This window comes from Anoplophora glabripennis, unplaced genomic scaffold (genome assembly GCF_000390285.2).
Source record: "Anoplophora glabripennis isolate ALB-LARVAE unplaced genomic scaffold, Agla_2.0 scaffold1518, whole genome shotgun sequence".
Classification (NCBI taxonomy): Eukaryota; Metazoa; Arthropoda; class Insecta; order Coleoptera; family Cerambycidae; genus Anoplophora; species Anoplophora glabripennis.
This window is the reverse complement of record NW_019417591.1, coordinates 21,525-47,507: the sequence shown is the minus strand read 5'-3', so window position 1 is coordinate 47,507 and position 25,983 is coordinate 21,525. Positions and strand designations below refer to the sequence as shown.

At 30.3% G+C, this 25,983-nt stretch overlaps 1 protein-coding gene across 1 annotated transcript; it reads left to right on the top strand.

Annotated features, from left to right (window-relative positions):
* The first annotated feature begins 4,102 nt into the window (after positions 1-4,102).
* LOC108916608 (extensin) lies at positions 4,103-22,124 on the top strand. Its single transcript, XM_018722903.1, has 4 exons — positions 4,103-4,179; positions 16,864-17,030; positions 17,998-18,395; positions 19,586-22,124. Exons 1-4 carry the CDS (start codon positions 4,162-4,164, stop codon positions 19,993-19,995), a joined length of 993 nt encoding a protein of 330 aa, XP_018578419.1. The 5' UTR covers positions 4,103-4,161; the 3' UTR covers positions 19,996-22,124.
* The last annotated feature ends 3,859 nt before the right edge of the window (positions 22,125-25,983 follow it).

Sequence of the window (25,983 nt, the reverse complement as noted above, 5' to 3'; positions counted from 1 at the left end):
TTTCTTCTTTAGGTCACACTAATTATTAAATCTTTCTTTGTTCACTTTATCTTTCAGAATCCTCCATGGAAAGAACTCCATTCAGATCATAAAACTGGCCTTGCAGATCAATTCTCAAAATTAATTTATAAGAATGTTCTTTGTTTACAACACAATGAGGTTATTATAAAACACCTTTTATAGTACAATACTTTTTTTAATAAGATATATAAAGATTTGTTTAGTAAATTTAATAGCGAAAAAGCATAAATATGCATGGCAATCTTCACTTTATCAATATCAATAAACCAAAATATACTCCAAACTGTCAAAGCAAATATATGACACGTCTATATCACTGTAATTAGGAAATGGAATGAATTCTGATAACTGACAAAGATGCAGAAAGATATTTAAAGAAACTAAATTTTAGTTTATATCTTCGAAACGGAACAAACTACTGTTTTTATATAGATAGATATCTCTGATGCTGCAACAAAATTCCCGACAACTTTAGTCTTTACCAATTTGTCTTGCTAGAAAGATAAAAAAGCGAAGGGGGTAGAATTTTATATAAATAATCCTATACAAATCAATGTTTCTTTCAAATAAGTATACGAGCATACTTTCTTTTCCTCTAAATATACTTATATTCTACATACTTATAAAAAGTTTTTTGGAAAATATAGTAATAATACATGCTTCCTGATTATTGCTAAACACCTTTTTCAAAAAATAAATTGGAATGTTCTGTAAAATTTTTATAAGCGATTTTATGTGCATATACATATACATACATGTATAGGAACTTACTTTACTCAAAATTAAATCTCTTAGTTAAAAAATATTCCCTCTCGACTTACCTTGTACAGGGTGTCCCGAAATTCATGCAACAAAATTTGGTCATAGATTCTTAAGGCAAATTTAAGAGACCCGTATTTTTTCTTTTTGCCAACTGGCCCCCTCTTTCGGAGTTATAGCCCCCTGATATCTGCCCCTAAGAAGTCTTTTATATATCTCAAAACCATGTTGTACGAGAATCACTAAATTTGGTACACAGGGGTTTTCTGGCATGTGGAATCTCACAGTGCTACGCTTTTTGGCGAGAAACCCCCTTAAAACACTTTTTCGTGGGCCCCCTTGTCTTTGGAACCAGAAAAATTTGATCGCAAATTAGATTTTTTTTAAAATTATTAGTTAGCTAGAAAATGATTGAATTTAGAAACTTTTTTGTCCCTTGATATTTGTTTCGTAAAACGCAATGTTTTTGAGAAAAATGACGATTCTCGAAATGCATTCGATCACATTTTGACATTTTTCACGAAATCATTGCGTTTTACGAAAAAAGTATAAAGAGATAAAAAGTTTCTAAATTTAATGGCTTTCTAGCGGACTGATAATTTTTAAGAAATTTAAATATGCGACCAATTTTTTTGGCTCCAAAGACAAGGGGGCCCTCGAAAAATTGTCTTAAGGGGGTCCCCCACCAAAAAACGTAGCACCACCAGATTCCACATGTCATAAAACCCATGTGTACCAAATTTAGTGATTTTCGTACAACAGGGTTCTGAGATATAAAAAAAAATGTTATTCTTAGGGGAGGACTTCAGGGGGTTGTAACTCTGAAAGAGGGGGCCACTTGGCAAAATTAAAAAATAAGGGTCCCCTAAATTTGTCTTAATAATCTGTGACCAAATTTTGTTGCATGAATTTCGGAGACACCCTGTATACTATGTTCTTTGTGACAGTTACAAAATTTCAGACGAGTATAGGTACCTATTAAATGAACACAATACATGAATCGGCTCGTATCTTAGTAGTGCACGATACTGATTAAGTAATTATAGTAACAACCGTTAGACAATCATGTTGCTAGTTCCCTTTAATGTCAGGTGGGTAGTATTTCTGAATTCAAATAACCTGTTATAGGTAGATATATACATGTCTTTTCATCTTCATTAGTGTTTTTAAATTTAATCTTGTCATATATTTGGGTATAAATAAAATAAATTAGATTTATATTCTTTGATTATTAATATTATTGTTAATAATATATTGCATAACTTATCTTTAACAATGGATATGTAAATTAAATACTCGTTCAATTTGTATATCAAAAATTCAAACATACACATTTAAAAGATTCACACTTTTTTTCTATTATTTGTTCATTATTATTTAAATATTATTGTATCAAATATAATTATATAATAGATTTTTATCTTAGCCAGAAAATGCGTATGCAACACTTAGGGTGCCAAATATGAAAAAAAAATGTAAACTATATATTTATCAAATTAACTAGAATTCTACATTTGAAGATAAAGTGGAAAACCATTACCATTACAGAAACACTTTCAGCTAAATATGCTTTTAGGTTAGTTTTAGTTTATTACGCACACCCATGTAAATATCATTCTATACTCAAATAAAAACATTTATTATAATCAACAACAAACAAGAAAAGAAAACTAAACAGTTTTCTTAAAATTCTATAATTTAAACTATGGCAAATGTTTCAGGTTATTAAATATTTATAGTATTTTACAAAAAATAGAGCTACTAGTTTTTTTTCAAAAGTGGTTTTTCACAAACCATACCTACTCCGTCTTTCTATACTCTAACACCTGCTTCACACCTATCTAGACAAATATTTGGAAACTCTCCGAATATTTTTGTATATAACTTACACATATAAATATTTTCTAAAACCGTCTGTCACTGCATATCACCTAAGATCATTAGGAAAATTATTATTATTTGATAATGATAAAACTATGATTTCGAAAACATTAATGGTCAACCAAATTATATCCCAAATATCTATTGATCAATCGATACAAAGCAATGCTTTGAATAGAGTTATTATTTTTTGTAGGTTTAAGTAAACTTATCACACAGCTGAATAAATTTAAAACATTGAAAACTATTTATTTCACAACAAAAATATATTTTTGAAAAATATTAAATTTTAAATGGGTACAGGAAATTTTAAGGTTAACACTAATGATTTTTTGGAATTTTTATTAAACAAATAAATTAATAATTCAGTTATTTAATATTTGTTCAACTATATGACCTTGAATGTAAATTAAAATAGAAAGTTAAAATTTTGCTATTATTCGACAGATTTGTATACAATATTAGTGAGTCTTTTTCTTTGACTAGTTAATTTATTAATCCGAGCTTCATCAATCTAAGTCAAGTATCTTCAAAATAAAGATTAAATAAATATATTTTTCCACAACTTCAATACTCTGTATCTTGAAAACCAATTTCTTTAAGGCTTCTTGGTTTAATGTAATCCAAAGGATGGCCTCCTGAGGTTATGTACTGAACTTGAAGACTAACTACATGCATGACCGAATATAGGATGTATTTATTTATTAATAATAAAGGGTGGTGCAAAGGCTTGTAATTTATAGATTTAAAATAAATTCCAAGTGTACTAAATATTTATTATGAAACAGAAATTTTTTATCAATATATGAGTTAAGTTGCATGAATACTGAATCAAATGATTTACTTAAATTTTCATCCCACGTTTGTATAGACAAATATTTACGAATTTTATAAGCATTCTTAACAAAATTTGTATGGTAGCCATTAAATTAAACAATGTATCGACAAATAGTCTATCCTAATAGTCAGTTACTTGAGAAGAAATACTATATAGATAAATTATTCTCTAATTCTGGTTCTCGAGTTCTCCGGTGTTTATGCATTTACTGACTCAAAAAATAAATTATTCGTGTTCGTTCACATATATCGATTATTTGTGAAAGAATGTTGAATAATCATACAGGAACGAGACAAGCAGCAGCCAAGCTTAGTGTTGATTTACCCACTTCAAAGACGGGTTTGGTAGCGAAATATACCAAATATGTGTAGAGCCGAGGTAAGTGAAATATATGACACCATAAGGGAGAAAAACAGGATAAATATTCACTGTTTTATAAAAATTTGACCGACCACCAAAATGACGCCGCAAAATTTGTCACATATGAGTGAAAGGTCCTATTGGGCCAGCCGCGGGTGAGACTAGTACGGCACCAGGAACCAGCCCGCGATAAGAACCTGACAGACTCCGGGACCTTGCCCCTTCTTCGGAGGTCTGTGACTCTTATAAAAGGTAATTGCTGACCCCCGCGCTACTCTAGTGCGGTGCCTCCAACAACAAACATGGTACCTTTCAAATACGTGAGTACCCCACTCTCCCTTTCTTTTAGGACACATATTGTGCTTAGAGTTTTAGTGATATTTCAGTGAAATGAGTGAGTTCGCCCGCAATCGTCTTCGATTTGGTGCAGCTTTGCAGCGGTCAAACACTTTCACTTGTAACCGAGCGTGGTTCTAGACGAACAGTATTCGTTAATAATTTCTCAGCCTTCTAAGATTATCTTATACTTTATCCTTTAACAAAGCTTTCTTTTAAAGAAGAATAATTTATTTTCTTTTTCTTTTGAACTATATTATGAAATGAGAATAAGTAAAATTAATTATTCTATATAAAAATGTATATTGTATAGTTTTTATGATAAAATCAAATGGTAATAACTTTGCATTTAAGTAAGCTCCTTCTGTAGTTCATACATTTTTATGTACATTCGGCAATACTGTCAAAGGCCAAGTTGTTAGGCACTCCCTTAAAATGCATAAAATAAACACTTCAAGGTCATTAAAAATTTTATGACATTTTAATTAACCTTTTCGTGGCGCCCCCTGTATATGAAATTAGAAAATTATATCACAGTTTATATGTCCCTAAACATTAGACTTAAAACTAATCAATGATTTATTGTTATTATTACCTATATCATTATCTTTATTATGTATATGACAGTAAGTGATGTGTAATTACTTTACCTACTGCATAATAAAATACAAATACATTTATAAGGGACAAAGACATCTTCAACTTCAATTGTAGCCAATATCAACCACTTTTACGCTATGAGAATGTCTGAAAATATTTTTAGTAACCAGTTCTGTGTTCATGTACGTAGTTGCATATTAAATTTTATCTGATCTACCATGTAGTAATTATGTAACTAGCTTTTCTGATGCTCTTTCTGTATATTTTTATTTATGTCTCGGTTTCAGTAACATTTGTTTGCTACTTGACCTTTTATTTTACGCTTCTGTTAATCTTTATTTTTTGAAATTTATTATGCAACTTTATAAATACTTTTTCCGGACCTTACTTTTTTGTACTTATATTTGTTTCCTTCAAAACATTGTTCAGATTTCAGTGATCAATTTTTATTTTTCACTTCAATTGTAATTTATTATTCTTTTTTCAATTGAAGACTAGACCTATTGTGTTCCTATACGTGGTTTGATTTCTTTTCTAAGGCACTTAAATAAACAATTTATTTTGTCCTTGTCGTATGAAAGTAATCTACTTTAGTTATTTAATGTTACATTCCTTTATGTAGTGGGAGAACGGTTGTAAAGTGAGAATTGGAATCATGTTTAATTAACAACTAAACTTTAAACTATATCGATTTGGTACATTAAATCACAAATAACATTACCATAACCATAAATCACAATTGTACTGTCGCAAGAGGTTACCATACGTGAACTAGTATATAATATAGGAACTGGGAAATATCAGTAGTTTATATTGACCGCATTATTTCACGAACCTACACTAACTATATTTATCCTTTGTTTCCTAGTACAACTTTGCAGACATTTATATGTAAACTCTTAAATCATGACCTTGTAGCGCAACCTATTACAGATACATAATGATTAATGTCCAACGGCAAGCAAACTGCCCATAGGAAAATCATATTGTATGCAATTTGTTTTGCCGAGCTTAGATAGAGGTACAGTTTTTATATTAATTTATACTTTTGAAACCTATTTCGCAATAATACCCTCCAACCGGCGACTTCGCCATATTCTAGAATATTGTTTAAATATATTGAGAAATATTTAAATATATAGAATATACAATAGGAACACATATAGAATGCTTTACATGCTATATATTCCCTAATCAGAAGAAAATCTAGACTAATGGCAAATGATCACTTTAAAAAATCGTAGATCAAAATTTGTAGACATGCAGGGATTTTTTCATTTTGTTTTTATTTATTTTGGCTACAACCTTTGAATTATTTATACAAGTTAATTTATTTTTGGAATACGTCATATACAACTGAAGGCCACTGAAGTAAACATCTTAAAATTTCAGAACGGGACTGAGAAAATTCTTTTTTTGGCCCTTCCGAAAAATTGACCCTGTATAATTCTCTACTTTTTATAGTATAATAAAATTACTTGAAGCCGTGAGAAAACTAATTAACAAAAAAATTTGTCCTATTTTTATGAGCTTCTTAGTATTATTTTAATAATGAGAGCAATTTGAGTAAATATCTAAAATGTTATTTCATACAGGGTGATTCATAAATGGTAACCAAACATGAAACCTCGTATTCTTTAGTGACTTTTAAGGAGAGTATTTCCTATACGAATGAACAGAGAACACATTTCGATATTCGAATATAATGCTTTTTAAAATTACATAGTGAGCTGCGATAGCAACTTTGACATTCTGATCAGTTAGAAAAAAGAATAAATAATGCTTTTCATCAGATTCAAGCAACCATAAATTTCGAACAAATTACATTTTCGTTACTAAAAAGATGTTGGGCGTGTGGTCGTGGAAATTGAGGTATTTTTGAGCATTTACTCAAATAAAATCATTAAAATGATGACTAATGTGATTAATTTCTTTACTTAAATAAATAACAGATTGATTAGTGCTTGTCGTGTAAAAGTGTTTACAGTTGGATTTTTTTAAGTTTTACTCGAAAATCAGACTTTTTCGAAGAACATATAGAGTAGTAATTTGTAGAAAATTGAAAGACGAATGCGAAAATATCATGGTTGTTACCGTAAAGCAGTGGCGTACTATTTTATTTAGAAAAATATGCCACCGATACCCTGTATCTGCGCCACTGGAGCATGTAAATTTTAGGCAATGCCCTCAGATTTTGGACTATGTTTACATAAATACCTGTGCCCAATTTCAAATTATTTCACTTACTAGTTTTAAAATTATTTTTAAATCTGTATATTTTTAACGAAGCGTCCTAGATAAAAGTTTATAGGAAAGGGGAGTCTTTCCTATAAACTTAAAATTCGCCAAAGGATACGAGTTTTCATTTTTGGTCACCTTTTATGAATCATCCTGTATGAAAGTATGAGGCGGTGACAAAAACTATACATTTGAATTTTTAGCCATATTATTTTCGATATCTGAAGTAACGAAATTCTAACACATCTTTAGAATAAATATTTCGGTATTATTCGGTAGAACAGATATAACATTTTTCGTATTTCCGTTCTATTATACTCATTCTACGATATTTTGCTGAAATTTCTTAGGTATTTATGCAAAATTAAAATATTCTAAGTCTTATGGAAAAACATTTATTCACCTGTCACGTCTGAAAATTCTCCCTGGGTATATTTAAGTTATTAGATTTTAATTGCGTGCACGCATTATGATCTTTCGTTACCTAGTAAATCAGCAAAATCTCTGTTACAATAAATTGTTGTTGAAAATTATTAAGTAAAACTAACAACTATGTATTAACAAATCAAATTGTATGTATGTATTTCCAATATTCCATATGAAGCAATAGAAAAGGTAAGAGGGGTCACAAATGTATAGGTCTGAAATTTTGGAATTTTTACTTCAAGAACTTAATTTCCATAAATGATTAGGACGCTAAAATAAGTTTTAATGAAAATTCAAAAATCACACTGAATATCTCGAAATTTTGACGTAGGACTTTCTAATGGTTCGTTCTGAAACATCCAGTGTATAGAAATAGAATATTCTAGGTATCTATTTTCATTCTTTTCTTAATGATGGATTCTTCGTTTCCGTGATACGAATTCTTAAAGTTCAAAAAATTTCATTTAAAGAAAATTCCTGAAGATTATAGTTAAATTTGATATGCAGCTTCATTTTTGATTGTCTACAAACGTACCATTATATAATTTTTTTGGAAACATATAGTTTCGATGATATTACAAATTGGATTAACTATAATACCTAATGGAGCTTTACAAAAATGTATTTCTACTACCCCTTACTAGGATTTACGTCACTATCGTCAGTAATGGCAAAAACTTCAGTAAATTGTTGCAAATTGCAACGAATAAGGAGGGCTACAATAATATAAATCTGTACATTTTGACAAATTTGTACAACGACCACAAAAATTTTTACTTTTGTAGCTATTTCAACGAATAAATGCAATTTTTAAGCAAAATTTAACAGTACTTGTATTTTGAGTGCCTTCTTATCACCTATCTGAATATCAAACAGAAGTTGATAGATCATATCATGTAGAATTTTGCTCGGAAATATACTCAATGAAGTTGTAAAATATTTATGTCTACTGACGGAAACAAAAGCCAAACAACCTGTTTTCTTTGTGACGTCATTTATGTTATGCCCTCTCCTTGATGTGCAGTTATATAAACTGGTAATACTTCGCTAATTACATCAGCGACATGCATGTTTACTTTCGATCTAAAATTATTTGTTTACTTTCTTTAGTTGAAACTAGAAAACAGTTAATAATGAATTAAGTTTAAAAGAATAACAGTAAACCTATGATATATTTAAGTTTGCTGGAATACTTCGAAAAATATTTGTTAATATAAATGTAGATATAGCGACCAAATACCCTGATAAAACTGCATGTTAAAGATATATAATGAAATTGTTACCCATTCATTTTTCAAATAAACTGATTCAAATCCAATTTTTATTATTTATGTTTACATTGCAGTCTAATACGCATTTACTTAATAAAAAGAATAGCAACAGCTTCACATACTTACTAGGTATTCAAAATTTATTTTTGCAAATTATTTTTAAGATTCCGTGAACGTTCCTCTATTTTATTTTATTTTATTTAATACACTGTTCAACAGGTACTACCCAATTATAGAACAGGGATTTTACAGACAATAATAAAGGAAGTACATTAATTACAAACAAAAGGAACAAACAAAAAGAAAAAAAATACAAATACATCATCATCATCATCATCTATTGTACCTAATATACTGTAGATGCAAACTAAATTGTCTCCTAATCTTTTCAGAATGAAAAGTATAAAAAATAAGGGTACCTTTTCACATCATCCTTTTTCCAAAAATAAAGGATAATCCCCTTTAAATAAGACGGTAGATATCATAACTTAGCGTTATCTCAAATATTCTTGGAGATAATATCATGCCAATATTTTAAATATACACTTAAGACATCTGAAAATGTAACAAGTTTAAATTCCATGCCTTGCATACAATGTAGCGTAATAATTAATTTCGTAACATTGGTCGCACATGCTTTAAAATGTCAAACATTTCGAATGGTTTCTGTAAAACAACTACTTATTTTAGTTGTGTTATCTACTAAGTAAATTTAAGATATTCGTGAGATAATGCATTATTATTTTCAAAAATATTTCTTCGAAAAGCTGCGTTGGTCCTTAGTTTCACTATAATCTTCTTCTTCTATCACATTAAATTATTAAAAATTGAAAAACTAGATTAAAAATTACAAAACTGATAATAAAATACTTAAAGTCGTCCTCTAAAGCTACCCTTTAAACAAAGCGTGTAAGATTTGAACAATATTACGTAAGTTATTTCCCAAATCAAAACCTAAAATCATAAAGTTGCTTCGGACACGTCAGTTTTTGTTTTGGTGGAACATATTTGTGAAGTATTATCACTGATAATACTAATAATATTAGATAGATAATAGTAGGCTAGAGTAAGCTACAAATGGAGTGTAAGAACGTATCACTGAAAATTTAAGGGTGGAGTTAGTTCCTTTAGAGGGATGAAGTGGTATAGAGGAATGCAATTTTTATTATTTCCACATTAAAGGCATAATCTGGCCGGTTTTCTCAGTAGTCCACATTGTTTGATTAAGATATCTCGAAGGACTTAAGATGTACCACAAAATATCGTGCTTTGTATCTGGTGTCATTACTTGTGTCCTCCCAAAAGGAAAGTTAGGACTATTCTTTAGCTATAAGTAATTAATTTGATTTGTAGGCTTCTATAGTCATTTCAACTAATTTCGCATAATTTTCCTAGACATATGAATGCATATGGAAAAAAACAGACAGACGACTATTACTTCAATAATATTATTAATGTGAACATGAACTGTAACAAATGTATTGGCGGAAACTTTTTCACGGATAGTAAACTCGTATTTATCCTTGACATTTGCCAGTCAGTTGTTAAGTGGATCAGATCAATGTTTGGCGATTTATTTGGACATAATTTAAATACATTAAAATTCTGCCAGAGTAATAAATTACAAGTATAACTACCATTAAAGAATACTGCACTAGCATTGAAAAGAACACGCAAGAACAGGGCGTCGCCTTTGAGATTTGTGAATAATTAATTATTGACGTTTTCTCGATTTCATATAAACTGGGTGTTCTTGAATGTTCGAGAATGGATAGAGGAAAAATATTTACGACTTTATTAAAGCTTGAAGTAGTCAGAATATCTCTTTAATACTTAGTATTTGTTTTTTTAAAAATATAAAATAGTGAAAATAATACCAACGGAAACAAAATGCATTTGTTGCACATCAGTAATACAGTATGTTTGTTAAAGCAAGCGCCTGCTAAAAAATGAACTTAGTACCAGTTTCTGCTTGCCAGCAGTACTTACTGTCATTTTACTTGCGTTCATAAATTCATAAATATAGATCCATTGAATTCAAATAAAACTGTTTAGTCAGATGTACAAGTAATGCAAATTTTTTACCAGTTTTCTTATTACAAGAAAAGGTTTTCCGATATACCAAGACAGATTTTAATTTTCACATACGAGGTCTCAAGTTATTTTTTTAATAATGCCATTATTTTTTATTTTATCTTATTTCTTAAATTTAACGATAACATTTTTTCTAAAATAGCGTATTGTGATTTTGTACCATTGGAATTTTTCAATTTTCCCTTCAAACTTGGGTTTTACGTGATGTAGATATGTCAAAATCAAATTTTGAAACAAGCAATTACTAAAAAATTTAGTTGAGTAATATAAAATTTTCCCATGTGTTATAAAAATTTGCAGATGTACAATGGCATACAATTCTAAATATACATTAAAAAAAAATTCTATTTAATATTAGTATTTTAAAAATAATATATTAAAATTGACAATATATATTTGTAATACGTTATGCTTCTTTCTGAAGCAACTAGATACTGATATCAATATGTTAAAAGTCGAATGAGAGTATATGTACTGTAATGTAAACCAACATCGACAGTTGTGTTTGATTTCACGTATTTCCGGAGAAAATAGGCGAAACAGTAGTCGAAGTTTTCGTCTTCGAGAAAAATAGAACAGCGAAACAAGCATCCTGATCTCTTGATGCAAGACATTTTTCATTTTTGGACATCTTTTGTAATGTGGAATGACTTCATTATTGCTATATAATTCATTATCTTCTAATAAAAATGTTTTATTTACTTTTGCCCGTATAAGTGCCATACAACCAACATTCTTCAATAACTTAAAGTTTTTGAGTTATAGCCCGAATTTGTATATTTTACCTTATAAATTTTTCGATTTTTTTTGTTGTTCCAAAATACAGACTTCATTCGGACATCAAAAAAATGTATTATTATACATATATCGTGCTTATTACATATGATGCAGTTATTTTAAAAATATTAATATTTTTTCTAAACGAAAGTTACTTCAGTTTCTCATCTTTTGTTTCCGAAGTGTCAATATTTACATTAACTAAATTTTATTTGTCAGTACCTATAAAACTTTTCTATAGACCGAATTATTTTAATAAAAATGAAATATGTTTAATAGAGTCATATTTAAGAAGAAATTGTCTGAAATAAATAAGTAAAATCTATAAAATTCAATTGGCTTTTTCATAACTAAATGCGAAACCAATATTCACTACTCTTTTACTACACTCCTAGGAAACAGTCCTTAGAAATTTATACATAATTTGCTGTGAAATTGATTCTGTATCATAAATTAAAGATCATAAGTTCTTATATGCGGGTCGGTTAAAGAAATTATATGAAAACATCTTCCAAAACATCCTAATTTCAAGCCTAAAAAGCATGTAATTGATTTGGCCAATTTCACTTTTCTTTTCAGCAATATCATGTGTATTGTAATAAATTGCATTTTTTTTATCTGGGAACACTTCCTTATTTTTAGATCGCATTTATCTTGTAGTGATCTCAATTTGTCATAGCCACACACAAAATTGCCCGATAATTCAAACAATTCCATGTAGAAAGCAACATTGAAGTTGAAAGTCAAAAGTTGTGTACGTAAGGTGTGGCCTACTGACCACAGACTTGTTATTCTCATTCTTTCTAGCTCATGGTACACTGTTACAGTTTCGTTTTTACTTTCAACGACTTTAAAGCCCACAAACGATTACTTAATCTTTGGCGACATAGGTGATACCTGCCGAGTAAAAGTGAAACCGATTTGATAAAGATTAATGTCACGTCTTTTCACAAAAAATAATTAGATTTAGTCTGATTCGTTTAAGGATTAATTTGAATAGAAGGCATAGTTAAGAAAGTTACGTAGTCACTAACAATTATATGGCTACTGTAATTTTGTAAGTTTTCCAGTTTTAATACTGAGATAGGTTTAAAAAATTTAACTAAAAAATAAGAAATTTTATGACGTAAACCTGGAAACGGTCATTAAAAAGGATACAAGAGTTTCAAATTCACATTTTAAACCGGTTAACTAATATCTTTTCTACGGAACTAGATTTTTGGGGAGAATTATTGAATTTTTAATTTTTTCGTATTCAAATCTGCTTATGTTTATACAATCTTTTTGTTTTAGTTTTAGATAAAATTAAATTTTCTTGGACACCATATTATGTCCTACAATTAATTTATTGCAAGAAAGTGAAGTAAGACAGGCGTTTTATAGACATGAAATCACACTTTTTGTAAGACAATGAAGCGTAATGCTAAACTAAAGCAATTTTCTTTGACTTTTCGCATTGAAAGATCACGGTGAACACGTGAACATCAAAAAATGTACTTTTCCTGTTTTGTCCATTAGCACAAATACTCAATAATTGTGATTAATGCATGTATTAATAGTTTCCTAAAAGCATTCTGTGTTTATAGTACGCGCACGAGATTTTGTGTCTATTCAACAGCCGTGCAAAGTTCAGGAAGCGTATGATAAACATGCTATATAGGTAAAAATATGCTCTTTTTTCCTTATTTTAAATGTACGTCGGTTGTTTTATATCCTGAAGAAAACTTACATAACTGGTACAGTAAAGAAATATCTATTGTTTCTAAACTGCTTATATTTTCTAAAGTGCTGGATAAAATATTGCACATAAACACGCTCCCCTAAATATGTTTTAATCGAAACTATACAAAATTAGAATTTTATTTGGAAAAATAGTGTCTTATGAGGAACTAAGGTAAAGAAATTTACAAAAATTCAGTTCGATGGATTCCTTTCAATTTCTATCATATTATATGTATATAGAGTGTTTTCTTTAAATGACATACTCTCTATAGCTTTTATGCATAAAGTTTGATTTATGTCTCTTTTGAATGTAAGCTAAATTGTGTTTTCTGTTAATGTTTTTCCTGTCATATCATGACATTTAATGGTTTTTCAAAAAATTGACCCTTGAAATCAGACTAATTACACATTAAGTAATAATTGTTACTTTCACTGAAGAAAAAAAAAGTAGAAAAATTTAAAATACGTTCTAGGATTAAGTAAATAATGTTTAAAACTAAATTATGAAAAATTGGCTAATGACCATCACTAATTGATATTCATCGCTAATGGATACTAGGATCTTTAAGATTAATATCTCTTCTGATTTGTTAAATAAATTAATCACTTTATAGTTATTATTTCTTTTTAATGTGCATTACCTTTACCAAGCATTCGAATTAATGCAAAAGATTTATTGATTTTAAATATAATCGAAGAGTCTGAAAAATAATTGACTACAACTGAGAAAAAAATAGTTAATCACATCTTTAGAAAAACCACTATTGACTATATAGTATATATAATTCTAGAGTCAGGCTAAGTTTAATGAAGACAGTGACAGTAATGTAAGTCAGAAAATAATAGCTACATCAAAATTGCATGTTTTTTTTTCAGAAAAAAGAAAAAATATTTTTTTCTTAGAGACATCACTAGGAGTTACAAGCAGTGATCAAATTTTCGAAATATTCACTAGCTTCGAGCTACTTTTAACAAGAGTGGCTCCCGCCTGTGTCTCCGCCACTTGTACACGTATATCCGAATTCAGTAGATTTATAAAAAGAAATATTGACTTTTTTATGAAGCGGGTAGTTCTAGAGTTACGCCAAGATTAATGTAGTGACAGTAACCTAAGTCAAAAAATTAATAGCCAAATCAAAATTGCCTGGTTTTTTTTTAATGAAAAATGTTCGAAATACTCACTAGCTTCGAACTACTGAGACTGTTAACGAGACTGAATATTTGACTCTGCCAAAAGTTGATTACATTAGAATATTCTGCATCAAATATTTCGGATATCGTAAAAATTTTCACGGTTTGTGTTTCGAAAACCAAACGCTACCCTACAGGTCTTCATAAGTTCCATGATCTTTAGATAAAGTAACAGATGCTTTTTGGAGGTAGCAACGAATACTGTATATTATGAACACTTACCAGGGACAAAGTTTACAATGACAGATAACATAAATCATTTACAGGATGCCATAAAGCATTTTCTATTTACCTATCAATATAATCGCAATTAAACGTGAAACTAAAAATTGTGTTTAACAGTAAATGATATATTCAAACATAGTTCAAACATGAGCAATGCAAATCAAGTTATCCTTGATAAACATAAAAGCCAGCGTAAGGCCGTATATTTAGTAATAACAGTTGAGCAATACAAATAATAATAATTTTCAATTACAAATTCGTTTCCGAATGTATCCGCGTATAAACAAACATGTATCTAATCCAAACAAAAATAAAAATGGAATTGTTTCCATCGGCACCAAGCCTCCTTTTCACCCGGAGCTAAAATAACTGTGTATCAGCCTTGAGTTATTAACAAATTCCTTGCGGTTTCACGCCTTTTATCCGAACACAAATATCGTAATGGTAACTGATTTTAATTGTTCAATCGTATCGAAAAAGTATTCTCATGTCGAATTTTACACCCAATTATTAATTATAATGAACATATTTACCTGTTTTTATTCCTCACTTAAGCTTAGCGAATGTGATTTAAAGTATTGAAGTACAATATGGAAAAACATGAGCTGTACCTATTTCGAATTGAGAAGCATAATTTTAATAGCGAAAAATTACATAAATAAAAGGTACATTTTATTCACTATTCGACACCAACAATTTAATCCAATATAGTAACCATGAAAACTTGAAAACAAAATACAACCATGGCAGACACAGATAAATTTGCTACAGTCTAATTCCGTCACAGTAATTCACGCAAAACTCGACAAAAAAACAGTAGCGTCTGAATCAGCAGGGGTCTGAGCGGTATAAAATGTAAATGAAATGTATTTCGTGTTAAAGAAAATCTTTTACAGATTTATATTTATTGGTCCCAATCAAAAATTAAAGAACCCCGCACGGTCTTTATGAAAATATTGGCTCGGTTAAATTGGCTGAAATTGTGTTTTTGTGATACTGACCAAAAGTCTTCACAGTAGGACTTAGGTCCGAAAATCAATTCTTTCCTACTTAGCGGTCTAAGTCAGTTCTGCTGACGACGGCTGCAAAGTAGTATGAGTAGAATATAGAGATAAAACCATAACCTTTGTAAAATGAACAATGACTTCGGATGACTTCGAAAAGTTGCTAATTAACATCTTTGACATGTGGCCAAGCCCGGAACCCCACCACTCAAAAGATGGGGAAGGTGGAGGGAGAGAATAAACAATCTTATATTAGATTGATTATAGCGTTATCCAATTCACTTATTGATACTTAGGGATATTATTGCATTTAACTGAGAGATGTACGAATGCAATCTACAAACTACTGTTGCGAACAAAACTGTTAATTAGCAAGTTTTTGAAGTCATCCGATTAATTTTTTCTATAAACATTTCACCAAAGTTCTACTCATACTACTTTGCAGCCATCATCAGCAGAATTGACTCAGACCGCTATAAGTAGGAAATAATTGATTTTTGGACCCAAGTACTTTGAAGACTTTTGGTCAGCAACACAAAACCAACAACTTACCACAATTTCAGCCAATTTGACCGAGATCACATTTTCATAAAGACCGTACGGGCTCCTTTTGTACTCACCCAATACGTCAGTTAACGATGACAGATAGTTTTGTAACCTAAGAGTGCTAGCACTAATAGTATATTGTTGTATTCGCCAGTGGCTTATATTAATCCATAATCGTAAATCTATAATCTCAAATGTCTTCAGTTATCTTCTGCATATCTCTTTACTGTTTCAAGCCAGGTAGGAAACGTGTTTTCGGTTTATAAAATCCTTGTACGTTTTACCTGGCATAATCAAAACACTCAGCTTCTTTTCCATTATAATTAAGAATTATAAGGAATCCATATTCTATTATTATAGTTTAGTATTTCTTTAGTTCCTCCAGTTTTCTTTAATTCCGTTAAGAATTTCGCTCGTTACGATTGTTATTCTAATTAATGTAATTCCTATTCCTTATTAGTTTTTTTGTAGTGTTCATTTCAAAAAAATATTATTCTGTCATATCTCCTTTGAATCTATTCCATTTAATATTTGAGGGTAACGATGTCAGTAACATGTACGTATTTTATTTCAGCTGGCTGTGTTTGCTCTTGTAGCAGTAACGTTTGCTCAAGACTACGACGACTACGAGCCATTACCACCAAGACCAGCTAGGCCAGCACCACCACGAGTGCAACCTGGATATTCGGGACCATCAGCACCTAAAGCCGCACCAATTACCATTTTGAAACAAATTGATAGGTAAAAAAGATCTAAGTGTACGAAAAAGTGGGATTTCAAAAAAAAGTTCTAATATAGACCTTAACTTACCATTTATTTAAGAAATAGAGGTATTAACATGCAAATGTTCAGTATATCCATTGGTTACTGGCCCAGAGAGAACTTTTTTATTTTCTATTACTTTCTTTAAGAAAATTAATTCTTGATAAAAATAATTGAATTACCTTAAGTTAGATTTGTATATACATGGTGTTCAGAAAATGAAACAGATAGTTGTTTATAATTAGAAAATTTTATAAAGTTTTGCCTTCACATTAAGTAATAATATTAATTTTAACTAATAATAATTATTAGAAACAAAATAAAAAAATATCCAAGTAATATTCCACTAAAACCTACATATACTTTTAACTTATTTGAAATTCTTAGTAGTTATTTTGAAACTGACTTAATGTCAATAATGTCTCTTTATTTTAAAATAATTTGTTTCCGAAATCAACATCTTTTCATTAAAAATTGCATCCATAAATAATGATTATTATTATTCACGACGAAATCATTAATGAGTGAAAGAAGGTATATATTTATTATATTTATTTTTCAAGTGGCGGCTGAACTTTCCATTTAAAACTCTCTTTGTAATTGCTTAGATCACAAGTTTTCAGTATATTAATAGAAAGATCTAAACAATTCAGTGTCCCTATATGACCTTCGTCGGTTTTTGTATATATACCTACGTAATTGAAATAAAAAATTAATGATGGTATTGACTTTGGAAATCCTGAGTTATTGGAATACACAATCACAAATAGTATTGTCAAAATTTATATATGTAAGCTACAGAATTGTTACAGAGAATTTGGAAAATGTAAAATTTCTTCTCTCTGGGCAAAATAAAGTTAGTTACTTTGATCTTTATGACTTTTTGAAATGAAACTAATCGTATTGAATTTTCTACATACATTATTCCTCTTAACAACCGTCACAGGCACAACGACGATGGTTCGTATACCTACGGCTACGAAAGTAGCGATGGATCCTTCAAAATTGAAACCAAACTCCCGACTGGTGAAGTTAAAGGAAAATATGGGTACGTCGATGACGTAGGCAAGGTTCGTGTGGTAGAGTACGGAGCTACCAAGTACGGATTTGAACCATCAGGTGAAGGCATAACTGTAGCGCCACCAACTTTAGTAGATGAAAGCACCAACAAGGATGGTACCTACAGAGACGACTACTACGAACCAGAACCTCCTCGTGCTCCAGCGAGAGCAGCTCCCAGACCTAGACCTCAGCCACAACAATCGTTTGATTACTCTCCTCCACAACAATTTGAACCAGCTCAGGCTGCTCCTGCTCCAGCTCCACCGCGTCCCCAAATTTCAGGTATAATACATATAAGGAAACGTTTAATAACGTTTATATAATGTTGTTATATTTATAGTAATTGTTGAAGCTTTCAATTCTTACGTAATAGACACTTGACCTCTGTCCACAAGCTTGGAATGCTTTCTTCATATACTGTTGGTATCTAACTAACTTGTGGATTTTATACGCAAACTTCACTCTTCGAAAATATTGCTTCATACTGTAAACGAATCTGGAGAAAATTATTATTAAGCAGATAGCATTGTCGCGGATCTATTCACCATCTTACATTTTACGGTGATCCTAGGCAGACAAAAAAAGTCCAATTCTAAGGAAAGTGCAATTTTTTCAGTCATTTTTCGATTCTTAAAATTAATAATAATAGTGGAAATATTTAATAGCATGATAATACAACTCTTTATGTAAAAAATAAGCCAAAAATAGTTACTGTAGGGCCATTCGCCGAGAAAATCTAGCCAATTTTCTAAAGCGCCTAGCAAGTATGGGAGCGTAAATGTAAACGAGTTATAGAAAAAGAGAAAACAGAAGATTTTTAACGGGTTTTTCGATATATCTCGAAAAGTAACAAAGCAGTCGATACTTATGATAAAAAATCTACCGATAGACCATTTTAAAACCTACAACTTTCTCATGTAATATTTTTCGAACGGAACTATAGTTTTTCAAGAAAAACCATGTTTTGCAACTTTCCGATTTTTTTGAAACGAGTTTAAAGAAGAAAGTCAATTTAAAATTTAATTTCCTATAGATCCGGTTATATTCTCTTTTCTTTAACGTTTGGACTAAGTGTTTTCTATTTCCTGTTTCAGTCCGGCGCCATGTTTTATCTTAGTAAGTTATTATAGATGAAGTAATGACAACGAAATAAAGAGAAGACGTAAATCTTGAAAATAATTTAATTTATTCCTCGCTTCCTCTGCAGTTAACTCTGGATATACTCGTATTTGAATACTCATGACATTCCTTTTAAAGTCCAGCATATATACATATTGTAGCACATGCTAAAGCATCAGAATAAGAAATAAAATTTCTTATTCTGATTTTCTGTATTGATATTAATTTGACCAATTCATCATCAAACACCCATTATTAAAGACATCCTACAAAAAATTACTGCACCATTTTGTGTTACTTGAAAGTTATTTTTAAAAAGAAAAGGCATACACAACATTTTTATTCATTCACAGGCGCTGCACCAGCCCCAGTCAAACACCACTTCGACTTCGGTCCCCCAGCCCGTTCAGCTAAATCCTTCGCACAAGCACCAAAAGCTCCCAGGCCTAGACCACCACCAGTATCGTTCCAGCCAGCTCCAGTAGAGGAAGACTACGAATCCGCTCCCGCTCCAAGACCAGGTCCGAGAATCTCCTACGCTGAACCTGCTCCGGCAGCACGCCCACGTCCCGCTTCCCAATTTGCCCCTGCCCCAAGGCCGGCCGCCCCCAGGCCAGCTCCATCATTCGCCCCAGCTCCCCGACCAAGGCCTGCCGCCCCTTCCGGTGGTCGTAGCGGCGGCATCTTAGACCAGTTGAGTAAAGACTATGCTTTACCTGCAGATTCCACTCCGCTGCATGACATTAGTTTTGGGTACTACTAAACTACAACCAATTAGAGAACTAGAGTGATAATAGTCATTTAAATCTATAGATAATTTTCTGTAATCTACAACCTTCATCTCATCTGAGATATTAACTAAATTCTCTTGTTACTTTTATATGCTTTACTAGATGTTCAACTTTTAACTGTTAGTCTTCTCAATCGCTTTTGGCAATCTTTATTTTACTTACATTTTTATCTATTACATTTCCTTTAAAATTAACCTTAAATCCTTTTCCTTTATTTAGTTTTTCCAGTTTTGTACCTTCACTTGCATGACGATATTTTCTTGTGCCAATCTTACCAAACGCTTTTATTTTACTTGGAGGTGTATCTATTACCTTTCATTTACAATCACACTTAAATATCTTTATATATTTAGTTTTTTTCAACCTTGAAACTATTCTTTCAATTCTTTCTAGTGCAAAATCTTTCTAAATCTTTATGTTATTTTCTATTTACTGTACTATTGAGTGTCTATATAGCTAACAAGTTATGCAGTTATTAAATCTATAACTAATTATCATTAGATTCACAAGTATGCAATGTTGTTAGACTTAGTGATAACAATTCACCTTTTGCTTGTTTATACATCTGTATCAGTTCTTGAAAATCATAAATTCCTTTATGCATGCCACTGTATTTGTTTGTAATATCAGATTTTTTAGTAAAACTAACGTAAAATATGTACTAATAGAATTCTTTTCCTACTGAAATTGGAAGAATGTGATATCTTTCTTTTCTTTCTAACTTATTTATTTTTCATTTCTCTCAAAAAACTCTCCCCAGAAACTTTTGCATTTAACCTTTTGAGCTTTGTATATCTACCTTTTTTCTATTTTAAATCTGTTCTATCTATATCTATATTTGTTTGCACTATAATATTCGTTTTCGTAGTATAAAGTTGCACTAATAAACTATATGCATTCTAAACGTAAACTATCCTTCAGATTTTCACAGTGACATTAACTAAGCATGTTCTCAAAACCTTGTAAATACACTTAGAACTCTCTTATTTCTCTAATTTTATCACTTTCGCACTCTTCACTCCAAAACTGTGTAACTTTTATTCTTTGTCTTTAACATTATTGAACAACTTTTCTTTATGCATGTAAGTATCTTGAATTTCTCCAGCACGAATAACATTATATTTACTTCTCTGACAACTTTGTTCTAACTTCATATATTTCACCACTTGCTGTAACCCGTACACGTCTGCTAACACTTTGGAAAATATTTTTTTTAATAATCACAAAGAAAAATTTACTTACTTTTTAACAAAGCTCTTTTCTAACCTATACTACAACTGTGTATTAAGGAAATGACAGTACTTGTTACTGACAATTACTTAAGTAACACAGGGCTAAAACAATTAAAGTTTTTTTTTTCCAAAAGCTAGGGAAACATACTTTAATTCGTAAAATAATTACAATATGGTGCTGAAGACCTTAACAATAGTGAAATAGTCTGTATAATCTGACTTCTCTAAAAGCTATTCCTATTTTCTATACCTCGTTTTATTGTCTTCAGCTTATACCCTTTCTTTACTGTTTCTTCAACTTAACAATTCTGCATTAAAAATATATATGTAGATAGAACGTATCAAAACGTTACTTTTCTTTATCTTTTACTTACTGTGTTTGTGTCTAATATTTTTCTTTATTCTCTAACAAATTTCAATAACTATTACTTTTCCCAGTATCTCATTCTTATTATACTACTAAATTTAAATTTCATATATTACTAACAAAATCTTTTTTTCTCTCTAATGTGTTTCTATTATTTCTACATCACTGTGCTATACAAATGATTATTATTACTGATATTTTGAAAGTCAGGTAAGCTAGTCCTGTAGCCGACTGCTATCAGGTAGTCTTGTTGATGTTTCACCATCTGTGAGATCAATTTTTTCCTTAGGTTAATAATTTTTCTGACTGTATATACATAAATAATGATCGTAGCCATTATTGTGAATGATAATTTAAATGTTATTTTTTATTATTACTATTAAGACATGTTATTTTATTATGTGATAAGAAATTATCACGGTATATTTTGAATTGTGTACATTTTGTTTGCAAAATTGTGTTTGTCTTTTTTATACATAAATAAAAATCTGTAACAATTTTATTATTCTGTTATTTTTTCTATACAGGGTGTTTCTAAAATAGGGTTCCCAACTTCTGCTGCGTTTATAACTCATTAAAATAAGCCAAAGAGTTCCTATTAACATATGCCCTAAAATGAACCCTTAGGAAGTTATATGCCCTTAAAAGGGCTCAAACAAAACTGTTTTTTTTTTGTTATTGCCAAAACGGTCGCAAATAAATAGAAAAAAAAAATTATCAGTCTTACATAATTTTTTACGTTAAATAACATGGGCTACTCCGTTTTTCGATGCAAATCATGTGTCCCATTTAGGTTGGTGAAGGGGGTGTTCGGCCCGTAATTTTTTTATTTCCAATTTTTTACAATTTTCTCTACAGATTTATAAAATCTTAACAATTTTACGTAAAAAATATTATCTTTGTCGAAATCGATATTTCCAATGGTTGCCACGCTTAACAGTTTAAGTTATTGATAAACTGTCAATTGAGCTTTGCAGTGTTTAATTAGTAAAAGTGGTGAGTGGAAAATTTAAGTATACAACATTATTGCAACTCATAAAATGGAGTCATGTTCAAACACGGAAGTGGCAGATATGCACTTTATGTACGGCCGTGCGGCTGGAAATTGCTCAGAAGCGAGGCGTCTGTATGCGGCAGCATACCCGAATAGAAGACTTCCTTCTCGACAGGTATTTCAGAGGATCGATCAACGTTTAAGGGAAAATGGTTCGTTCCAACCAAGAGTAAATGATCGTGGCAGAGACAGATTTGTAAGAACACCGGTGATGGAAGAAAATGTATTGAGAAAATAAGAGATGCAAAATTCGGAATCCGCCTCGGTTTTCGCAAAAACCATTGGCTGAACTACCGACGTGGTTCGTAGTCATTCGGATTTAAAGCTTGAACACGCTGGATGTGAAAAGGATGAAGTAGTTGTTCGCAAAGAATTCGCCAAACTATGGAAAAACTTATGTTATGCATACGTGCGACACTTCTTACACTAACCCTTGGATTGTCCTGCACAGTACTCAATACATTTTCTTCCGTCACACTTTTACTAATTTAACACTGCAAAGCTCAATCGACAGTTTATCAATAACTTAAATTGTTAAGCGTTGTGGCAACGTCAGTCTTTTATTTGCCATGGTAAACAGATTTTTATAATTTTTGGCCTAATAACTTAAAGAGCAGAGTAATTTTCAAACTCAATTTACTCGAAAACCATTGGAAATATGGATTTGGATAAAGATAATATTTTTTACGTAAAATTGTTAAGATTTTATAAATCTGTAGAGAAAATTGTAAAAAAATTGAAATAAAAAAAATTACGGGCCGAAAACCCCTTCACCAACCTAAATGGGACGCATATGATTTGCATGTCGAAAACCGGAGTAGCCCATGTTATTTAACGTAAGAAGATATGTAAGACCCATAAATTTTTTTCTATTTATTTGCGACCGTTTTGTAAATAACAGGAAAAAAACAGTTTTGTTTGAGCCCTTTTAAGGGCATATAACTTCCTAAGGGTGCGTTTTAGGGCACATGTTAATAGGAACTTTTTGGCTTATTTTAATGAGTTATAAACGCAGCAGAAATTTGGAACCCTATTAAATTCACAATTAGCGAACATTAATTAATACTACAATATTTTGGTAGATATTTATAAGGTTACAACTTTTAGTCCAGTACAGGCATCTCTCTCATTTTAAGAGATACGGAAATGGTTAAATGAGCAGAAATGTGCCGAATTTTATACCGATCACGGATTTGTCTTTAAATTTAGAAAATTCCGAATAGCTCCAAAGATATTCGAAGGAAACCGATTTTATTATAATTATTTTATTCTTGTTTTTACTTGTTTTTCAAAATTTGAGGCAAAAATGTGTAAATGACACGAGGAATCGATTTCTGCTGTCAGTATTAACGTAATGTCTAAAAATGTGTGCTGAGCGGTAGTTAACTTTTGTTTTTGTTATGGACGCCATATTGATATTTTGCCTTATTAGAAGAAATGGGAAACTCCCTTTATAACGATATATAATTTATGGAGTTTTCATTGATAGATAACAAAGATATTGAATATAATTATAATATAATTTTTTTTCTATAAATTTATTTAATATTTCTTATTTTTAAAACAGCAACCTTTATTTATACAACAATAACACGAGCAACAAACAAAACAATGTAGATAAAACAACATAGCAAAACAAAATTAAATGGTCAATTTAAATTTTGTCACAAATGTTTGAAATTCATACTACTACCTACTATTTATACACTTCTGCACTCGTTCGTAAATGCTCTGTGTAGCCGATCGAATCATGCATCAAGCAATCAAGCAATCAAGCATTGATGAGTTTATCACTCTTGAAAAAATTATTCTCAATTCTTTCTTATTGTTGTATCATCTTGTGTATAGCTAATTCTTAACATAACCATAAAAGAAAAAAGTCTATGATGGTCAAATCTGGACTTTCGGCGGCCAAGTAGCTAAACCACCAAGTAAGTAGTCCTAAAATTTTGAAAAACAAGTGAAAGTTGACTAAAAAAGAAATAACATAAAATCGATTTCCTTGTACACCTACCTAATATCTTCGGAACAATTCGGAATTTTCTAAATTTATAAATAAATCCATAATCTGCATAAAATTCTGCACATTTTTGCTCAAACCGTTTCTGTATCTCTTAAATAGGAAAGATACCTGTTTTGGATAATTAAAACATTGTAACTCTCTATATACATAAATATTTATATTGGAAGTATTACTAGTGTAATTCCAATTTAACTACTTATTTCTTAGACTATATTCAGTACCTAAAAGTGTGGATGTTTTTGAAAATTTTTATATAAATCATATCATTCTTAACTATTTTAAATAAAGGAAAGCAAACAATATTCTGAGATATTATTAAACTGAAACAGTATAAGTGTCTCACAAAACATCTTTTTTGGTATTTATATCTAAATATTTAGGATGAGGATACAGAAGACTTGCTTTCTGATTCCCAAAATTTTTTCACACTTTGAGATAACTTCAGCAAATGATCATTTATATAAATTTTAGATAAATTGTCAACGTCAATGACTTGAGGTCTCTTACTAAACAAAAGCAATACTTTTTTGTAGAATTTTATACCAAGATAATGTTTACAGAATATATCAAATACTGTATTCAAATCATCGTTTTTGATACACAACCTATATAATGATATAGTTGTTATGCGCATACGTATGAAGAGAATATTATCTAAAAATTGTTACGTGCATCAAAGCTGTAGAGAAGCTGTGCTCACAAATCTATATTTTAATTACATTTTACGCCATCTTAGCAATCCTGATAAAATACTAACGGTCCGTACATCCGATAAAATTTTAGGGTACCCTTTATTGGAATTGGGGTAACTAGAGCAATGTTTGAGGAATAATGAAATAGTTTATTTAAAAATATAAATAAATCCACACCGGCTGTTGATTATTTTTTAAGTTTTTAATTATCTGCGTTATTGTCTGGAATATTATCTATAAAATCCGGGTTTAATAGACCGACTAACTTAGATTTGCTAGAAACTATATTTAATGGATTAAGTCCTTCTCCTCTAATGATGACTTTTTGGGAATTATTTTCCAATGGTTTTTTATTTTTCTGTGGTTGTTTTATGAAAGATTATATTTGAAACAGAAAAATCACAGTTTTTATTTTTGTGAAGATTGTCCTCTAATCATTCGCGTGGGAAAATTTTAAATTAAAAAATGTTGGGTTCTTGGTAACTGTATCTCCACCACTAGTAGACAGATTTATATGTCAATTCACTGATTTTTCTTTTATAAAATTAATGAATAATCTATTGTATAAGTAACCCAAGTCTCATCGATTTAC

Bases quoted from the DNA above. Each gene is read 5' to 3' on its own strand.
- LOC108916608 (XM_018722903.1), top strand. The intron at 17,031-17,997 runs GTAAAAAAGATC...CAACCGTCACAG, and splicing joins ATTTTGAAACAAATTGATAG to GCACAACGACGATGGTTCGT. The intron at 18,396-19,585 runs GTATAATACATA...ATTCATTCACAG, and splicing joins ACCGCGTCCCCAAATTTCAG to GCGCTGCACCAGCCCCAGTC.